This window comes from Pseudophryne corroboree, chromosome 2 (assembly GCF_028390025.1).
Source record: "Pseudophryne corroboree isolate aPseCor3 chromosome 2, aPseCor3.hap2, whole genome shotgun sequence".
Classification (NCBI taxonomy): Eukaryota; Metazoa; Chordata; class Amphibia; order Anura; family Myobatrachidae; genus Pseudophryne; species Pseudophryne corroboree.
The window spans coordinates 674649854-674665929 of NC_086445.1; the positions used below are offsets into that span (position 1 = coordinate 674649854).

Here is a 16076-nt window from a genome sequence, read left to right on the forward strand (position 1 = left end):
CTATTACATTCTCCCAATATATCTGGAAGCAACTGTGTATTAAGAAGGTGGTTCTGGCTTTCTATTATCAAGGGCAACCCAATCCCACCTCTATCAGATGATAGCAAAGGATACCGAATACATTTTTTTTAAATAAACCAATAAAATTGTATAATGGGGAACATTTTATTTACTTTCATAGTTTTTATATTTCTATTTATTGTAAGTGAAATTGAAAAACCAAGTCAGGGCTCCCAAGTACACTGTGCATTGCAAAAATGCACTGACAACTGACTTGCAAAGTACTGAGTTCGCATACTGCTGCCAGCCAAGATCGTAAAATCTGCTTCAACAATATGTTCTTGGTCAATCATGATAAGTTTTCTATAGCTGTGATTTGGTCTATCACCACTTAACAGGCTCCTACATCTCAAAACCTTGACTCTTAGTGAAGATTGATTGCCACAAGAAATAAGTTATGCCATAAGCATTGTGAAGAACATTTTGCCACAAGCTGCCATTGAAGCCATGCATTCACCAGAATACAGATTTATATTGGTAATCAAATGATTTGTAGAGGGAAGTATTCAATTGCTTGATTTGGGGGAAGGGGAGTGGAAGGTACAACTCGCTGCAATAAGCATTTATGGCCAAGGTTGTAAATGTCAGATTTTCAGCTTAACAACCACCAAACAAACTTTATTAATTTTGTGACGCACTGACAACTGTACCATTAATTTGCTTGGCCATGCATGCAAATCGTAGTGCAGACAGGAGCAGATTCCCAGGGAATATGGTAAAGATATTGCAGCATACAATATATAGGAGGTGGGGGTGTTCTCGGTTATAGGAATGTCCCCAGAAGTGCACACCTCTATCTGTGCTTAGAACAACTTTGCAGTCTTGGTTATCGGATTATATAAACCGTTGTACCTGGTTTCTGGATGTCATATTTTTGCCATCCTGTCCATTTCTGTAACATGCAGTCTGGCCCACAGAATGCCTTCGCTCCATCTGCTCAAATACAGTTTGCTCTATTAGATTGTTACCAAAGTGAAATATGCTAGCCAGCTGTAAGCAATCTGAAATTCAGCACTGTGCTCGTTAATTGTTCACATTACTTCTGCTTAATGCATATTACGTTAATAGGGTCATCTAGATGCATCAAAAGCCCGCACAAAATAGAACCAACTTAAACGTTTTGTTCCACTGTATGTGGAGAGCTTTGATCGCATACTATATCTCTTCATGGCTATTTTCAGTGAAACCCAACATCAAAAAACAGATCATGACAAATTATTAACACATCAAAACAGGTTCTTGCTATATAAAACCTTTTCTCTATGCAAGGTAGGCCTACTTTTAACATCATTCAACAATGTGGGAGACAAAGCCAACAGCTGGAAGAATTTTAACTTAAGACTTATGTTCTGTATCTTTAGGCTGTTCTCAAAAACGTCAATCTGAATAGGTATACTATTGAGTTGGGCAGCAATGAAAGATTATAGATTTGACCATGCAGGGCTGAAGAGTGAGATTTTCCAGCAACCTTTGTTCTAGCATCTATTATGCAGTAGTAAAATTAAAGGTCTTCTGGTAGTTATGATTTTAAGCAGTTGATGGATGATTGACTACCCAGTTACAAAGTAAGCACTGTACTTTCCTGCTTTAACATTTTTGTAACGCTGAAATCGTCTCCTAGTGTTGCAAGGTTCTGGTTAAATTCAGCTGCAAGACATGCTGGGATCTGTAAGAGGAAAAAATAGGATTTTGGTTACCTACCGGTAAATCCTTTTCTCGTAGTCCGTAGAAGATGCTGGGGTCCACATTAGTACCATGGGGTATAGACGGGTCCACCAGGAGCCATTGGCAGTTTGAAAGTGTGGGCTGGCTCCTCCCTCTATGCCCCTCCTACTAGACTCAGTCTAGAAACTGTGCCCGAGGAGACGGACATCTTCGAGAGAAGGATTTAACACAGATAGTGGTGAGATTCACACCAGCTCACACACACAAGGCACATCAAGCTAACCTAGCTTGAAAACTCCGCAACCGCTGAAACCTTACTTACCAAGTAACAATGCAGTACACAACTAAAACGAAGTTGTACTGAACCAAATAATGAAAGCAGGAAAACGAAGCACTGGGCGGGTGCCCAGCATCCTCTACGGACTACGAGAAAAGGATTTAGCGGTAGGTAACCAAAATCCTATTTTCTCTTACGTCCTAAAGGATGCTGGGGTCCACATTAGTACCATGGGGATGTACCAAAGCTCCCAGAACGGGATGGAGAGCGCGGAGGCTCCTGCAGAACTGATTGACTGAACTTCAGATCGTCAGAGGCCAAAGTATCGAACTTGTAGAACTTTGCAAATGTGTTCGACCCAGACCAAGTTGCAGCTCGGCAAAGTTGTAACGCCGAGACACCCCGGGCGGCCGCCCAGGAAGACCCCTCCTTACGAGTAGAGTGGGCCTTGACAGACGTAGGACACGGCAAGCCTGTCGTAGAATACGCATGCTGGATAGTGAACCTGATCAAGCGAGAGATCGTCTGCTTAGAATGAGGACAAAAGGAAAAAGGGAAAAGGGCCCTAATTTGCACACCTTAATTAGGTAGTGAGGTGCTACTCTGCTTGAGACTTAGTAAAGTGTACAAAGGGAAAAGGTAGCAGGTGCACTATCTCAAAAAAAATATATATTTTTATCACTCCTGCGATGCCCTGGGGTCGTCTGGCTGGGTGGCTCTGGGGTGTCCTGCCCCCCGGACCTGAACCCCTATAGTTAGTGTTAGGGACTTACCCAATGAGAGGCTACCTTGATGCGGTGGGTAAGCTCATAGCCCTGGCCAGGAATATGCTAAGTGCCTCTGGTTACTACAGGTTGAGCTAGTGTGAGATAGTGCACCTGCTACCTTTTCCCTTAGAATGAGGACACCCAATTTTCTTGGGATCATACAGGACAAACAGAGTCTGATTTTCTGTGACGAGCAGTCCTCCTCACATAGATTTTGGAAAATGGATAGGGCCGAAATCTGGACCTTTACAGAACCCAACCTCAGGCCCATATCCACTCCTGCTTGCAGTAAGAGGAGGAAACGTTCTAGTTGAAACTCCACCGTAGGAAACTTCTTGGATTCACACCAAGAGACATTTCTTCCAAATACGATGGTAAATGTTTAGACGTTACCCCTTTCCTAGCCTGTAGGAGGGTAGGAATAACCTTGTTCGGAATACCCTTCCGAGCAAGTATCAGGCGCTCAACTTCCATGCCGTCAAACGTAGCTGCGGTAAGTCTTGATAGGCGAACGGCACCTGCTGCAGCCGGTCCTCCTGAAGAGGCCTCGGCTCTTCTTGCAGTAGATTCAGAAGATCCGCGTACCAAGCCCTTCTTGGCCAGTCTGGAGCAATGAGGATCGCTTGAACCCTTGTTCTTCTTATGAGTTTTAGAACTCTTGGGATGAGTGGAAGTGGAGGAAACAGGTACACCGACTGGAATACCCACGGAGTCACTAGGGCGTTCACCGCCACTGCTTGCGGGTCCTCGACCTGGAACAATACCCCTAAAGCTTCTTGTTGAGACGAGAGGCCATCATGTCGATCTGGGGTACGCCCCAAAGATCTGTTACCTCCTTGAAAACCTCCGGATGGAGACCCCACTCCCCTGGATGGAGATAGTGTCTGCTGAGGAAGTCCGCTTCCCAGTTGTCTACTCCCGGAATGAAGATGGCCAACAGCGCCAACGCATGCTTCTCTGCCCAGAGGTTGATTCTTGTTACCTCTGCCATTGCAGCTCTGCTCTTTGTTCCGCCCTGTCGGTTTATGTAAGCCACTGTTGTCACATTGTCAGACTGCACTTGAATGGCCCGATTTCTCAGAAGATGGGCCGCTTGGAGAAGACCGTTGTAGACGGCTCTTCGTTCCAGAATGTTTATCGGCAGGCCGGTTTCCAGACATGACCACCTTCCTTGGAAGGTTACATCTTGAGTGACTGCGTCCCAGCCCCGGAGTCTTGCATCCGTGGTTAGAAGGATCCAGTCTTGAATCCAGAACCTGCGTCCCTCCAGAAGGTGAGGTAATTGCAGCCACCAGAAGAGTGAAATCCTGGCCTTTGGTGACAGACGTATTCTCTGGTGCATGTGTAGATGGGATCCAGATCACTTGTCCAGGAGATCCAGTTGGAAGGACCGAGCGTGAAACCTCCCGTACTGCACAGCCTCGTAAGAGGCCACCATCTTCCCCAGAAGGCAAATGCACTGATGAACTGACACCTGGGCTGGCTTCAGGACATCCCGGACCATCGTTTGACTCACCAACGCCTTTTCCTCTGGGAGAAACACCCTCTGCACCTCCGTGTCGATCATTCCCAGAAAGAACAACCTCCTGGTTGGTTCCAAATGTGATTTTGGAAGATTCAGGATCCAACCATGTTCCCCGAGAAGCTGGGTCGTGAGTGCTATGGACCGTAACAGCTTCTCCTTGGACGATGCCTTTATCAACAGATCGTCCAGATACGGAATTATGTTCACCCCCTGTCTACGGAGGAGAATCATCATTTCGGCCATCACCTTGGTGAATACCCTCGGTGCTGTGGAGAGGCCGAATGGGAGGGCCTGGAACTGAAAGTGAGAGTCCAACAGTGTGAATCGAAAATAAGCTTGATGCAGCAGCCAAATCGGATTGTGGAGGTACGCATCCTTGATATCCAGGGATACTAGGAATTCCCCCTCCTCCAGACCGGATATCACTGCCCTTAGAGACTCCATTTTGAACTTGAACTCCCTCAGAAAGGGGTTAAGTGATTTTAAGTTCAGAATGGGCCTGACCGAATCATCCGGTTTCGGTAACACGAAAAGGTTCGAATAGTAACCCTTGTTTTGCATATGAGGCGATACTGGCACAATGACCTGTGCCTCCACCAACTTCTGGACGGCTTCTTGCAGGACAGTCCTGTCTGCCAGCAGAGCTGGAAAGCCTGATCTGAAAAATCGGTGAGGAGAGAGATTTTGAAATTCCAGCCTGTACCCCTGGGACACAATATCTTGCACCCAGGGGTCCAGGCCGGAGGACACCCAGACATGACTGAAATTTCTGAGTCTCGCTCCCACTGGCCCCACCTCCGGGGCGTGCAGTCCACCGTCATGCAGAGGACTTTGGTGTACCTGAAGCAGGTTTCTGTTCCTGGGAACCTGCAGCCGCAGGTTTCTTGGACTTGGGCCGACCTCCCTGAAAGAAGGTGTTGGATGGCTTGGCCTTTCTGGGCTTGGTAGACCGAAAGGGCTGTGATTTAACTGAAGAAAACTGTTTCTTCAGAGCAGGTGTAGCTGAGGGAAGAAATGGTGACTTACCAGCCGTAGAGATCCACGCATCTAACGCTTCCCCAAACAGAGCCTGATCTGTGTAGGGTAGGGTCTCCACACTTTTTCTGGATTCCACGTCGGCAGACCACTGGCGCAACCACAGTCCTCGAAGAGCCGATACTGGTCTTTCATGGATTCTACCAGAAATCCTGCAGAATCTTGAATGTTCCGTAAAAACAATTCAACATCACATTTTTCCATAGTATTCAAGTCCTCAAGTAACATGCCTGACCACTTTACTATAGCTTTGGCAATCCAATCACTGGCAATAGTGGGACGTAGTATTGCCCCAGAAGCAGTGTACATGGATTTGAGCGTATTATCAATTTTACGATCAGCCGGCTCTTTCAAGGCGGTAGATCCTGGAACAGGTAAAACCACCTTTTTTTGAGAGTCTGGATACTGACGCGTCAACAATAGACGGGTTTTCCCATTTTTTTCTATCCTCTACCAGGAAAGGAAACGCTACCAGAACCCTTTTTAGGTATCTAGAATTTTTTATCCGGGTTTTCCAATAGCATTTAATTCCTTTGACGCAGGGAAGGTTAGTGAGGCTCTCTTATTTTCAGTGAAGTAAGCCTCCTCAACCTGCTCGAGTGTTTTATCAGCAATGTTCAACATATCCCTAATAGCCTCCATCATCAACTGCACAACTTTTGCAAGAGATGCTGCCCCCCGCAACACATCCCAGTCACCGTCTGCAGTATCAGAATCGGTATCAGTATTATCCTGCATGATCTGTGCAAGAGCATGTTTATGTGCATATACAGCGGGGAGCCCTGATGTACCAGAACTGGGCCAGACTGCCATAGAGTTCCGTAAAGCCCGAGTTGCAGATTCATTTTGTGCAACCCTATTTGAAATCTGAGAAATCATAGATCTGACAGAGGATAACCACTCAGGCTCCCTTGCTGGAATCTGTGCTAAACCAGTGCAATCCTGATTACATGGAATGGGATCATCCCGAGAGGACATATCTTCTGCAGTATATGACACACAGTACCTGGACATTGCTTAATGGAGACCACAGACACTACACACACACACACACACACGGGAGGAGAGACAGAGTTTCACCCCCAAGAATGGCAAGAGAGACAGAGATTGGAGCCAACCCACACAGCGCTTTTAATATAGACTTCGGGAGTCTATGGATCCTGTCAATCAGGAGGTCAGGTAGTGGGACATCAGGTATCAATTTGTGGAAAAGATCTGTGGCGTATCCATATAAGTCAGCATTTGGAACATCATCAGGGATGCCTCTTATTTTTATATTATTCCTACGTGAGCGGTCCTCCAAATCTGTGGTTTTGTCTCGGATGGTAGCGACCTCGTCCAGGAGAGCGTCATGTGCGGAGATCAGATCATTATGTGATGTTACTAGCTCCTCCATCTTGTGTTCAATGTGGTCTGTTCTGTCACCGATTTCAGAAATATCAGAGCGAAGGGCTTGTATATTGGATCTAAGCTCAGATGTAATGTCTGACTTGAAAGAAGCTAGCATGGAATGGATTGAGCGTAGCGTGACCGGGCCATCTAAAGAGTCCATCTCAGCTTGTGCGGCGTGGGCCGTGTTGCTTATTATTGATGAAGATGCTTGAGATGATTGAGCCATATTTGGCGAGGAAAGTGGTGTACGAGACTTCTTACCGGAGGAGGAGGACCCAAAAAAATTCACTTGTGAAGCAGATTTAGACCCCTTCGATTTCTTTGGAGGCATGTCGGGATGTCCCTGGAGGGATTAGTAGATCATATAGGTAAAGAGAGGATGACCGTAGTGGATGGTTATTCAGGCAGGAAGCGACGGTGGAGTAGTCATGTTGTTAGAAGGGCATCATCTTCACAGGGGAGTTCGCACCCTATGTATTGTAGTGGTTAGCGGCGGGTGTGTGGCAGCGTGTTCCTGAGAAATCAAGCGATGTGCACTGAAGAGCCGAACAGGGCCATAGGGCGTTTGCTTCTTCCCTGGTCCCGTGATTCCTGGTTTCCAACCTGGGCCAGCCGGCGGTCAGGGTTTTCCGTGGAGAGTTCAGGAATAACCAGGGAGACTCTGTGTAATCTGTGTGCTGCAGGATATTCACCCTCTGGGGAAGGGAAACTGAGGTTGCAGCTCTGGGTGTCAGGTGGCGGTATCCACAGCCACACAGTATTTCCAGAGGGTTCAGGGCAGGAAAAGGCTGGTGAGTAAGCGAGCCCAGGGGAGTGAAGAAGCCGCTACTCGTCCCGGGACGGTCGCGCTCCGGTCCCGGAGCGCGCTTCCGAGGTGGCTCTAAATGGGTTTTCAGATAGGTGGGGAGACACTGTGGAGTACCTCAGCTGGTGTAAATGAGGTGTAAATAGCAGCAGCAGCAGCAGCAGCAGCTCTATGCAGCCAGCTTTCTCCTTCCACCTCCAATATGGCCGCCGCTATTGAGCTCCTGGTGTATTTGGGGTTAACTCAGGGGTCCCCACCTCTGGGGGACGTTATTGACCCTCCTAGCTTCAGCACAGTCTTCCCCACTTTGTGTGTGGGCGCAGTGGCCGTCCGCAGCAGCGCTGCGTCTGCACGCCCGTCTTTGCCTCTCCCAAGATGGCCGCCGGCACCGAGCGCTTTTAATATAAAGGGAGACCCCCTATCAGCGCACCTTAAAAGGTCACAGTCGTTTTGCAGCCTCCAACCCCCCCCCCCCCCCCCCCTCCTCTACAACCCTCTGGTACTGTGAGATAGCTGGAGTTGCTTTGGAGGGACTTGCTGTTCATGGACAGCGCTGTGCAGGCAGGAAAATGGCGCTGAACGCTGCTGGGTTCGCTCTGAGAAGCTCCGCCCCAAAATGGCAGTGTCTTTCTGCTCTTCATAGGATTATACTGGCCTGAGTATTTATGCTGGTTGAGATCCCGGAACCCCGACAGGCTGTGTGACCAGTGTGACCAGTGTAGGGTGTAGGCGCTGGCTCAGGGCGCCCCTCACAGCGCCGCACTATGTACCGCTGAGCCTCCGGAGCGTAGTTAATACTGCGCTCCTACCCTGATGCCGCCATCTTCACACCGGTCCCCCGCTTGCTAGGGGGGTCGGTGACTCACTCGCCACTGATCTTCAGTTCTGTAAGGGGGTGGTGGCATGCAGCTGGGGTGAGCGATCACCTGTGGCAGGGAACGATCTATCCCCTCACGAGCTCAGTGTCCTGTCAGCAGAGATAGTGGCTCAGACCCCGCAGGGCGGACACCATTCCTTCCCCCCCTCCTTAGTCCCACGAAGCAGGGAGGCTGTTGCCAGCCTCCCTGTAAAATAATAAACTCTAAAATAAACTTTACTAGAGAAACTCTGGAGAGCTCATCTAGCTGTGACCGGCTCCTCCGGGAACATTTTCTAAATGGAGTCTGGTAGGAGGGGCATAGAGGGACGAGCCAGCCCATACTCTCAAACTCTTAAAGTGCGAATGGCCCCTGGTGGTCCAGTCTATACCCCACGGTACTAATGTGGACCCCCGCATCCTCTAGGACGTAAGATAAAGCATCATTCTCATCTTTTGTAATGAAGCCTTCAAATTACACCAACATTTTTATGTAGAGATTTCAGAAAATAAGCCGATGTTCAGATGTTAAGCATTATAAAGAGGAAGTACAACATTTAAAATGTTTGCATGATTTAAGCTCTCTATTGCCAGATTGTTTTCATTCTGTAAATGTTTTATTGGAACCCAGAAGGAAAGTTCACCCAGTGATGTGCAGCACTCAGTGACTAGCAGAGTACATGGATAAACAGCATTACATGTGTATATTGGCCTGCAGGGGGGCGCCTTGTTGAGCCACTTGATAAGGAAGATCGTCGAGGAACTGGAACATTCACTGTGAAAACCTAGAGGGTTATAAAAGGCATTACCAACAAGCTAAGCTGTGTGAGCATGGTCTATTATGCTGTTTCAATTAACCTTTTTAGCGCAACACGCTTTATAATCCACTTTTTGGATTTCATTTCTTCCCCTGCAGTGACTTCCCTGCTGCCTTCACAGACTGGCTTTGTAGGCAGTTTTTCGTGTGTGGAACAAGTAAAAATAGGATTTTGGTACCTACCGGTAAATCCTTTTCTCGTAGTCCCTAGATGATGCGGCTGTCCACATTAGTACCATGGGGTATAGACGGGTCCACCAGGAGCCATTGGCACTTTAAGAGTTTGAGTGTGTGGGCTGGCTCCTCCCTCTATGCCCCTCCTACCAGACTCAGTCTAGAAACTGTGCCCGAGGAGACGGACATCTTCGAGAGAAGGATTACACACAGATAGTGGTGAGATTCGTACCAGTTCACACATACAAGGCACGTCAAGCCAACGAAGCGTGAAAACTCAGCAACTGCTGAAACATTACTTACCAAGTAACAATACAGTACTAAACGAAGTTGTACTGAACCAAATAACATTTGCAGGAAAACGAAGCGCTGGGCGGGCGCCCTGCATCCTCTACGGACTACGAGAAAAGGATTTACCGGTAGGTACCAAAATCCTATTTTCTCTTACGTCCTAGAGGATGCTAGGGTCCACATTAGTACTATGGGGATGTACCAAAGCTCCCAGAACGGGAGGGAGAGCGCGGAGGCTCCTGCAGAACTGATTGGCCTCTGATGATCTGAAGTTCAGTCAAAGTATCGAACTTGTAAAACTTTGCAAACGTTTTCGACCCAGACCAAGTTGCAGCTCGGCAAAGTTGCACTGCCGAGACCCCCCTGGGCAGCCGTCCAGGAAGACCCCACCTTACGAGTAGAGTGGGCCTTAACAGATTTTGGACACGGCAGTCCTGCCGTAGAATAAGCGTGCTGGATTGTGAACCTAATCCAGCGAGAAATAGTCTGCTTAGAAGCAGGACAACCAATTTTCTTGGGATCATATAGGACAAACAGAGTCTGACTTTCTGTGAAGAGAAGTTCTCTTCACATATATCTTCAGAGCCCTTACAACATCCAAAGACTTTGATGTAATTGAGGAGTCAATAGCCACTGGCACCACAATAGGTTGGTTGCTATGACATGCCGACACAACCTTCGGAAGAAACTGTTGACGTGTCCTGAGCTCAGCTCTATCTTCGTGGAAGACCAAGTAAGGGCTTTTACAGGATAAAGTCCCCAATTCGGACATGCGTCTAGCAGAAGCCAAGGCCAACAACGTGACCGCCTTCCATGTAAAAAACTTGGGCTCAACCTCCTGTAGAGGCTCAAACCAATCAGACTGGAGGAACTGCAACACCACATTAAGGTCCCAGGGTGCCGTAGGCGGTACAAAGGGAGGTTGGATGTGCAGAACTCCCTTCAAAAAAGTCTGAACCTCAGGGAGGGAAACCAACTGTTTCTGAAAGAAAATGGATAGGGCCGAAATCTGGACCTTCACAGATCCTAACCTTAGGCCCATATCCAATCCTGCTTGCAGGAATTGGAGAAAACGTCCGAGTTGAAACTCCACCGTAGGAAACTTCTCGGATTCACACCAAGAGACATATTTCTTCCAAATACAATGGTAATGTTTACCCCTTTCCTAGCCTGTATCAGGGTAAAAATGACCTTCGGAATGCCCTTCCGAGCAAGTATCAGGCGCTCAACTTCCATGCCGTCAAACGTAGCCGCGGTAAGTCTTGATAGGGGAACGGCCCCTGCTGCAGCAGGTCCTCCCGAAGAGGAAGATGCCTCGGTTCTTCTTGCAGTAGATTCAGAAGGTCCGCGTACCAAGCCCTTCTTGGCCAGTCTTAGGCAATGAGGATCGCTTGAACCCTTGTTCTCCTTATGAGCTTTAGGATTCTTGGGATGAGTGGGAGTGGTGAAAACACGTACACTGACTGGAACACCCACAGAGACACCAGGGCGTCCACTGTCACTGCCTGTGGGTCCCTCGACCTGGAACAATAACGCCAAAGCTTCTTGTTGAGACGAGGCCATCATGTCTATTTGGGTAATCCCCAAAGGTCTGTTATGTCCCTGAACACCTCCGGATGGAGACCCAACTCCCCTGGATGGAGATCGTGTCTGCTGAGGAAGTCTGCTTCCCAGTTGTCTACTCCTGGAATGAAGATGGCTGACAGCGCCAACGCGTGCTTTTCTGTCCAGAGGAGTATTCTCGTGACTTCTGACATTGCCGCTCTGCTCTTCGTTCCGCGTGGTCGGTTTATGTAAGCCACTATTGTTACGTTGTCCGACTGCACTTGAATGGCACAATTTCTTAGAAGAGGGGCTGCCTGAAGACCGTTGTAGACGGCTCTCCGTTCCAGGATGTTGATGGGCAGGCCGGTTTCCAGACTTGACCACCTTCCTTGGAAGGTTACTCCTTGAGTGACTGATCCCCAGCCCCGAAGGCTCGCATCTGTGGTTAGAAGGACCCAGTCCTGAATCCCGAACCTGCGGCCCTCCAGAAGGTGAGGCAATTGGAGCCACCAGAGGAGTGAGATCCTGGCCTTTGGCGACAGACGAATTCTCTGGTGCATCTGGAGATGAGATCCCGACCACTTATTCAGGAGATCCAGCTGGAAGGTCCGAGCGTGGAACCTTCCGTACTGGAGAGCCTCGTAAGAGGCCACCATCTTTCCCAAAAGGCGAAAACATTGATGAACAGACACTTGGGCTGGCTTCAGGACATCCCGGACCATAGCTTGTATCAAGAACGCCTTTTCCTGCGGAAGAAACACCTTTTGCACTTCCGTATCCAGGCTCATTCCCAGAAAGGACAACCTCTGGGTTGGTTCCAAATGTGACTTTGGAAGGTTCAGAATCCAACCATGACTCCTGAGAAGACGTGTTGTGAGAACAATGGATTGCAGCAGCTTCTCCTTGGATAATGCTTTTATCAGCAGAGCGTCCAGATATGGAATGATGTTCACCCCTTTGTTTGTGGAGGAGAATCATCATCTCTGCCATCACCTTGGTAAACACCCTTGGTGCTGTGGAGAGGCCGAATGGGAGGGCCTGGAACTGGAAATGACAGTCCAGCATTGCGAAACAGAGATAAGCCTATGCGGCAGCCATATCGGAATGTGGAGGTATGCATCCTTGATATCCAGGGATACCAGGAATTCCCCCTCTTCCAGACCAGATATCACCGTCCTGAAAGACTCCATCTTGAACTTGAACTCCTTTAGAAAGGGGTTCAATGATTTTAGGTTCAGAATGGGCCTGACCAAACCCTCCGGTTTCGGTACCACGAAAAGGTTTGAATAGTAACCTTTGTTCTGCATGAGAGGTGGTACTAGCAAAATGCCCTGTGCCTCCACCAGTTTTTGGACAGCGTCCTGTAATACAGTGCTGTCAGCCAACAGAGTTGGTAAGCCTGATTTTGAAAAAACGATGAGGGAAACTTTGAAATTCCAGCCTGTATCCCTGGGATACAATATCTATCACCCAGGGATCCAGGCCGGACGATACCCAGACGAGACTGAAATGTCCGAGTCTGGCTCCCACTGGCCCCATCTCCAGGCCGCGCGGTACACAGTCATGTGGAGGACATTGGCGTACCTGATGCAGGTTTTTGTTCCTGGGAACCTGCAGGTTTCTTGGATTTTACTCGACCTCCCCTAAAGGTGGTATTGGACGATCTGGCTTTTCTAGCAGATGGAGAAGGATTTCTTCGAAGCAGGGGCAGCTGAGGGAAGAAACGGAGACTTACCCGCTGTAGCCATGGATATCCACGCATCTAGAGCTTCCCCAAAGAGCCTGACCTGCATAGGGTAGGGCTTCCACACTTTTCCTGGATTCCGTGTCGGCCGACCACTGGCGCAGCCACTGTCCCAGACGAGCTGAAACAGGCATGGAAGATATTCCGGCAGCCATGGAACTCAGGTCTTTCATGGATTCTACCATAAAACCTGCTGAATCATGTATATTGCGTAAATATAATGCAACATCATCCCTATCCATCGTATCCAAATCCTCAAGTAAGGTAGCCAACCACTTTACTATTGCCTTTGCAATCCATGCGGTAGCAATAGTGGGACGTAATATGGCCCCTGAAGCAGTGTACATTCATTTAAGCGTGTTATAAATTTTTCTATCAGCCGGCTCCTTTAAGGCGGTAGATCCAGGAACAGGCAAAACCACCTTCTTTAAAGTCTGGACACAGATGCGTCAACAATCGGCGGGTCTTCCCATTTTTTCCTATCCTCTTCAGGGAAAGGAAACGCCACCTGGACCCTTTTAGGGACCTGGAATTTTTTCTCAGGGTTTACCCATGCTTTTTCAAATATAGCATTCAATTCCTTTGACGCAGGGAAGGTTAGCGATTTTTTTTTATTTTCAGTGAAAAAAAGCCACCTCAACCTGCTCAGGTGTGGTATTATTAACATTCAACACATCCCTGATAACGTCTATCAACAATTGCACCCCCTTTGCAAGAGATGCGGACACCCGCAACACATCCCCATCACCGTCTGTGGTGTCAGAATCAGTATCCGTGTCGTCTTGTGTGACCGTTTGTGGGGGTAAACAGCAGGGCGTCCTGTGGTACCAGAAACCGGCCATACTGCCATAGAGCTCTGTAATACCTGGGTTGCAAATTCATTACTGGCAACCCTGTCAGAAATCTGAGAAATCCAAGATTTGGTAGAGGAAAACCACTCTGGTTCCCTTGCTGGTATCTGTGCTAAACCAGTGCTATCCTGATTACATGGAATGGGATCATCCTGGGAAGATAAATCCTCTGCAGCATATGACACAGTATCCCTGGACATAGCTAAAGGAGACCACCAAACACTCCACACACACACACACACACACACACACACACACGTGAGAGCAGACAGAGTTCCCCCCCCCCCCAAGAATGGCAAGAGAGACACAGAGATTGGAGCCAAACCACACACAGTGCTTTTAGCAAAGGGAGACCCCTTGTCAGCGTTGACTGTGCACCTTAATAGGACACACAGTCTTATTACACCCTCCCCTCCCTTCTACAACCCCCTGGTACCGTGTACAGACAGCTGGAGTTGCTATGGAGGGACCTATTCTTCCTCTCAGCGCTGTGCAGGCAGGAAAATGGCGCTGGAACGCTGCTGGGTCCGCTCTGAGAAGCTCCGCCCCCTTAATGGCGCTGTCTTCCCGCTCTTCAAGGATTATACTGGCCTGAGGAAAAATGTGCTGGCTGAGATCCGCGGACCCCGACAGACTTGTGGACCAGTGTGGGGGTAAGCGCTGCCCCAGGGCGCCCCACCATGTGTCTGAGCCTTTCCCAGGAGCACAGTTAATATTGCGCTCCCTCCCCGTTGCAGCCATCTTCACACCAGCCCCCCGCTTGCTAGGGTGGTCAGTGTCTCACTCATCACATCTTCAGCTCTGTAAGGGTTTGGCGGCATGCTGCTTGGGCGAGCGGTCCCCTGTGGCGGAAAACGATCCGATCCCTCTGGAGCTCAGTGTCCAGTCAGCGGAGACAGTGGCTCAGACCCCGCAGGGTGGACACTGCTCCCACCCCCCCCCCCCCCCCCCCCTTAGTCCCTCGCTGCAGGAAGGCTGTTGCCAGCAGCCTCCCTGTAAAAAAATAAACTCTAAAAATAAACTTTTCCAGGAAAGCTCTGTAGAGCTCCCCTAGCTGTGACCGACTCCTCGGGCACATTTTCTAAACGGAGTCTGGTAGGAGGGGCATAGAGGGAGGAGCCAGCCCACACTCTCAAACTCTTAAAGTGCCAATGGCTCCTGGTGGACCAGTCTATACCCCAAGGTACTAATGTGGACCCCAGCATCCTCTAGGACGTAAGAGAAAACCAGTTATGAAAACTGGTACACAGAAACCGGTTATTACACAAGGCAGTCAAGATATTTGCTTTCATGTTATAAACCTTTTTAGAAATAATTTTTAATTAAACAGGCTGCACTATAATAGCTTGCCAGAACCGGTTCTATTTGTACAGCTGTTCAATAGCTCCTGCTTAGCTTGAACCACTTTTTCATGCTGCTGACAACAGCTATCACCCTTCAAATACCCTCCTCCCAGGAAACCTGGACACTTTATGTACACCATGGATAATAAGAATTTACTCACCGGTAATTCTATTTCTCGTAGTCCGTAGTGGATGCTGGGGACTCCGTAAGGACCATGGGGAATAGACGGGCTCCGCAGGAGACTGGGCACACTAAAAGAAAGATTTGGTACTACCTGGTGTGCACTGGCTCCTCCCTCTATGCCCCTCCTCCAGACCTCAGTTAGGATACTGTGCCCGGAAGAGCTGACACAATAAGGAAGGATTTTGAATCCCGGGTAAGACTCATACCAGCCACACCAATCACACCGTATAACTCGTGATATTAACCCAGTTAACAGTATGAAATACAACTGAGCCTCTCAACAGATGGCTCAACAATAACCCTTTAGTTAGGCAATAACTATATACAAGTATTGCAGACAATCCGCACTTGGGATGGGCGCCCAGCATCCACTACGGACTACGAGAAATAGAATTACCGCTGAGTAAATTCTTATTTTCTCTGACGTCCTAGTGGATGCTGGGGACTCCGTAAGGACCATGGGGATTATACCAAAGCTCCCAAACAGGCGGGAGAGTGCGGATTACTCTACAGCACCGAATGAGAGAACTCAAGGTCCTCCTCAGCCAGGGTATCAAATTTGTAGAATTTTGCAAACGTGTTTGCCCTTGACCAAGTAGCAGCTCGGCAAAGTTGTAAAGCCGAGACCCCTCGGGCAGCCGCCCAAGATGAGCCCACCTTTCTCGTGGAATGGGCTTTCACTGATTTAGGATGCGGCAGTCCAGCCGCAGAATGCGCCAGCTGAATTGTGCTACAAATCCAGCGA

The 16076-nt window shown here is 48.7% G+C and overlaps 1 protein-coding gene across 14 annotated transcripts in view; it reads right to left on the reverse strand.

Moving 5' to 3' along the window:
* Positions 1 to 16076, reverse strand: part of LEMD1 (LEM domain containing 1) — a 338092-nt gene that overhangs the window by 81308 nt on the left and 240708 nt on the right. For 10 of the 14 annotated variants that reach the window (XM_063955129.1, XM_063955131.1, XM_063955130.1 and 7 more), the window contains exons 5-7: positions 9081 to 9167; positions 1643 to 1726; positions 913 to 993 (exon numbers count right to left, since the gene is read on the reverse strand). The exons of 1 other annotated variant lie outside the window; for it this stretch is intronic. In XM_063955129.1, coding sequence (XP_063811199.1) covers positions 913 to 993; positions 1643 to 1726; positions 9081 to 9167 — 252 coding nt within the window. The remainder of the gene's footprint in view (positions 1 to 912; positions 994 to 1642; positions 1727 to 9080; positions 9168 to 16076) is intronic. 3 more of the 14 variants (XM_063955113.1, XM_063955119.1, XM_063955117.1) reach the window with 3 other exon arrangements.